This window comes from Canis aureus, chromosome 8 (genome assembly GCF_053574225.1).
Source record: "Canis aureus isolate CA01 chromosome 8, VMU_Caureus_v.1.0, whole genome shotgun sequence".
Taxonomy (NCBI): domain Eukaryota; kingdom Metazoa; phylum Chordata; class Mammalia; order Carnivora; family Canidae; genus Canis; species Canis aureus.
This window is the reverse complement of record NC_135618.1, coordinates 44,820,247-44,824,977: the sequence shown is the minus strand read 5'-3', so window position 1 is coordinate 44,824,977 and position 4,731 is coordinate 44,820,247. Positions and strand designations below refer to the sequence as shown.

General features: G+C 44.9%; 1 protein-coding gene across 1 annotated transcript; it reads left to right on the top strand.

Moving 5' to 3' along the window:
* The first annotated feature begins 3,738 nt into the window (after positions 1 to 3,738).
* LOC144318975 (large ribosomal subunit protein uL1) lies at positions 3,739 to 4,475 on the top strand. Its single transcript, XM_077906604.1, has one exon. It carries the CDS (start codon positions 3,773 to 3,775, stop codon positions 4,424 to 4,426), a length of 654 nt encoding a protein of 217 aa, XP_077762730.1. The 5' UTR covers positions 3,739 to 3,772; the 3' UTR covers positions 4,427 to 4,475.
* Positions 4,476 to 4,731: the final 256 nt, after the last annotated feature.

The window sequence follows — 4,731 nt, the reverse complement described above, 5'->3', positions numbered from 1 at the left end:
CCCAGAAGTGGTGCCGGAAGAGTTTACATCCTAGTTCTTAAGCCTCCAGATTCTAGCAGGACTTAAAAAAAAAAAAAAAAAAAGCCTTCTTCCTGCGTAAGAATTAAATGCAGCAGTTACCTACCAGGGAAAGTGCAGGAGACGAGACGAAATTATGGATTTTTGAAGCTGCCTGGTTGTGTGATCTTGGGCAAAGGACTTGAACCCAACGAACCTCAGTTTCTTCTCCCATAAATTGGGGACAGTATCAGAACTTGCATCATAGGTTCCTTAGGAGGATTCAGATGGACAATGGGAGTATAAAGCGTGGCACACAGTAAGTGCTCCCTAAATGTAGGTCTTCTTTTAAGTATCTTCTCGGCTGTGATTTCCAGTGGCCGACCTTCCACAAATCCGTAATGTAGTTTTGATCTGCAGGAATGCCTCTCAAATTCTGGTTTGTGGGTGTCACCCTTTCTTGTTTTCGGGTCTGCTACTTTATATCCTTTCATTGTTTCCCCTGTCCCTCGCTCCCTCTCTTGTCCTTTCATGGGACTTCAGGGAATAGGAGAAGTGGCTGGGTGTGCTCATTCCTAACCTTGGTGCCATCCCCTGAAACCCATTATTCCAGGGGATCAAGGCCCCTCGAGGGCTGCTCACCCTAGGATAAATAAATTCTACATTTAGAAAGAACACCAAAAACAGAGAATACCATCTTGCACATAAGGACCTTGAAGCTCAGAGAAAGGATGTGAAATCCTTGTGAAAATGCAGCTGGTGGGGCACCTGGGTGGTTCAGTGGTTGAGCATCTGTCTTTGGTCAGGCCGTGATCCTGGGGTCATGGGATCAAGTCCGGCATCGGACTCTCTGTGAGGAGCCTGCTTCTCCCTCTGCCCATGTCTCTGCCCTCCACCCTCTCTCTCTCTTTCTCATGAATTAATTAATAAAATATTTTTTTTAATGTAGCTAGTCCTTAACCTGGGGTCTGCAGACCTTCAAGATGTCCTGGGTCTAATTTTGTGAGTCCCTAGACTTGAATGGGAACAAATGAGAAGATTTTTCAATGACCTCTACCTGGAAGTTTTCACTTCCTTCAACTGAACATAGACAAACTGGCTCTGTAGTACTTACTTTATCGTGACTTTGTCACCGGGAGAAACCAGGCATATCTTCCCATCGCATTACAATAGTTATAGACGTCGTAACATTGTTTGTGCTCAGTGCAACCCTGAAGTATTGGTAGTTACTAGATCTGCCAATAGAGCTAGTCATTTAATGCACTAACAAGGAGATATGTGTATTAATTCTATCACAAATTGGTATGTTCAAATATCTTGACAGCAATAAAATGGGTTCCCTAAGTAATTCTGATTCTTTTATTTCATGCATTTTAAAAAAAAATGAAGACAGACATGAGATCTGTCTTCACCCACCTTACCATTTGGCCCACGCTGCCAAAAAGTTTAAGAAAGCTAGCGAATGGCCAAGCTGCCATCCAAATGCATCTGCCAGGAACTTCGAGCACGGGGCCCCTTCCCGGGGCGGGCTGGAGCCCACTCCCGTCTGCAGGCACATCCTGTCTTGGCCATGCTCTACTTACGATCTCCCACCCTTCCTCCATGGTATTGAGGCCAATTAAGAGAAGGAGGAGGAGGAGAAAAAAAGCAACAAGAACCCCAACCATACACCTTGCAACTGACCTAATTCTTCTATATGACTTTAGTTCATATCAACCCCGTCTTATAGGCATAGAGGATTAGAGAGGCCAAGGACTTGGGTCAAAGCCACATAGCTAGTAATAAGCAGGTCCAGGGCTCTACGTTGCCCTAGGCTCTCTTGTCTCTGACAGCCATCCCATCCTCACCAGCCCTCCAGTCTCTCTGCTTAGCAACCATCCTCCCAACACATCATGATACCCAAATTGTCTTATCTTTATCTTTATCCAAGGTAGTTTATACTGTGCCGTTTTCATTATTCTAGACAGACGTTTTATGGGGAAGTCTTAATGTCCAGAGAACCATGTCCGTGGCACTTGGTCAGGATCCCCCTTTGCTGGTTGGGAGCATATCAGTTAGGAGAGGCTGACAGGCTAGGTATCCTATAGGAACAAATGACCCCAAAAGCTCAGTGACTTGACAGCAAAAATATTCATCTCTCACTCGTGTTACGTGTCCATCAGAGCCAGCCAGGGCTGTGTTCTGTGTCTTCTTCTAGGATCGAAGCTGCTGGAGCAGCCACAATTTGTGGCTTGACATTGGCACAGGGAGGGGAAAAAATGTGGCTCTTAAATCTTCTGTTCAGACGTGACTCAGGTCACTTCTGCTCACATTTCATTGGCCAAAGGAAGTCAAAAAGCATGACATCATTGAGGGAGGGAAGCATTGGGCTCCTTCAGGAAGAGGAAGCAAAGATTCCAGGGAATTATTCAACTAGTTTAGGGAGGAAAGCCCATAGACAGGTGTGCTCCCTTTTGACAACAATCTAAATGGCTGCAGGTTTGACCCCTGGTGATCAATCACATATCAGACCCTTGCTTCCTCTGATCTTCATGCATCATAGTCCTAACAATTGTGATGATGACAAATTGCCTTTTAAAATTATTGAAACGGTGCCACTTTCAGAGGGTGTGTTTAGAAGGGAAACCACCCCCCCACCCTGTTCCTTTCTCCCCATGGTTCTGATGGTGCCTCCAAGCATCGATACTCCTTGAGCATAGTCTCTATTGTCCTGACCATGGCCCAGGACACACAGACATAGCCACTTGCTCCAAAAGGCTGCCAATTTATGAAGATGGTATCTGGTCAACCTGTGCAGGCAACAGCAGCACAGCCTGCAAACACTCTTCCTAAACCCTGTTCTCTAATGAAGAGACTGCTCTGGGCTAATCTTTGTCCCCTCTGAATTTAAATGCCACGTGGAGAGAGAACGCCGATGCAGCAAGATGGATTAGCAGACAGAGCTAAGGAGCTGTCGCCAAAATGGTTTTCTTCTTTCCTGTTGATTAATGAGAAGGTGGCCAGGCTCCCCTCTCTCTCAGACAGGTCATGGTGGAGAAATGTTAATGATGTCATCAGGTGATGGATTTTCTTATACCTTCCCTCACTGAACTGTGCCAGATCTATCAAGGTGGATGGAACAATAAGGAGCTTGGCCGTGGGAACAATCCCCTGATAATGAACTTGCTGGGATGACATAACGTCATGGGATGGTGGGGAAGCATGAGGCATGGCGCAAAAGTCAGAGACAATGAAGCAGGTGTGTGTGCCTATTATCCCATACACAGTTTTATTTATTTCAGTCATGTTCCCCACCAATTTATGATGAAAATTTTCAAGTGCACAGTAATATTGATTCATTAACATTTTACTAAACTTGATGTACTACTTACCTCTTTGTCCCTCCGCTCATCTATCCATCCCTTAATCCCCCTACTTCTTAGCTCATTTCAAAGTTGCAGACCTCAGTATACTTCCTCCTAAATACTTTGGCATGATTGTCATTAAGGAGAGTTCAATATTTGTTTCTAGATTTTTTTGTGTACGATTTACATACATTGAAATATGCACGTGTTGAGCATACATTCCCTAGGCTTTGACAAAAGCATGTATCAGCATAATCTAAACCCCTGTGAAGATTTGGAAGACCTGAAGGGGTCCTCAATCCCTTCTGAAAGGGTCTTCTCTCCCTTCCCAGTCAATCCTTGGCCTCATCACTGCTGAATTTTGCTTGTTCTAGAATTTCAAATAAGTGGATGTATCCCGCTCTTTTCTGGTTACTGCAGCGCGAGCTACCATGAGCAGCAAAGTCTCCCGCGACACCCTATACGAGGCGGTGCGGGAGGTCCTGCACGGGAACCAGCGCAAGCGCCGGAAGTTTCTAGAGACGGTGGAGCTGCAGATCAGCCTGAAGAACTATGACCCTCAGAAGGACAAACGCTTCTCGGGCACCGTCAGGCTTAAGTCCACCCCCCGCCCCAAGTTTTCTGTGTGTGTTTTGGGGGACCAGCAACACTGTGATGAGGCCAAGGCAGTGGACATTCCCCACATGGACATTGAAGCGCTGAAGAAACTCAACAAGAATAAAAAACTAGTCAAAAAGCTGGCCAAGAAGTATGATGCTTTTTTGGCTTCAGAATCTCTGATCAAGCAGATTCCACGAATCCTGGGTCCAGGCCTGAATAAAGCTGGCAAGTTCCCTTCCTTGCTGACCCACAATGAGAACATGGTGGCCAAAGTGGATGAAGTGAAGTCCACCATCAAATTCCAGATGAAGAAGGTGCTATGTCTGGCAGTGGCTGTTGGCCACGTGAAGATGACGGACGATGAGCTTGTGTACAACATCCACTTAGCTGTCAATTTCCTGGTGTCCTTGCTCAAGAAGAATTGGCAGAACGTCCGGGCTTTGTACATCAAGAGCACCATGGGCAAACCCCAGCGCCTTTACTGAGACCATTTAATAAATCCTAGTGCTACCGTTAAAAAAAAAAAAAAAAAAAGTGGATGTATCCCACATGTCCTTTTAAGTGTCTGCCTTCTGCTCAGCGCTTCATTTTATTAGAATCATTCGTGTTTTCTGCATGTACCAATAATTCATTCCCTTCTGTTGCTGAGTCATGTTTGATTGAATAAATGTTTGTTTAATGTACTTTCTACAAGGAAACTTTAAGAATTAAGTATTAAGTTTTAAAGAACATACATTTTTTTATAATTCGTTGACATCTAATAATTGGGAGCTTCCCCATAAAAATCTAG

Coding starts and splice junctions, on each gene's coding strand:
- LOC144318975 (XM_077906604.1), top strand. CDS start 3,773: ATGAGCAGCAAAGTCTCCCGCGACACCCTATACGAGGCGGTGCGGGAG.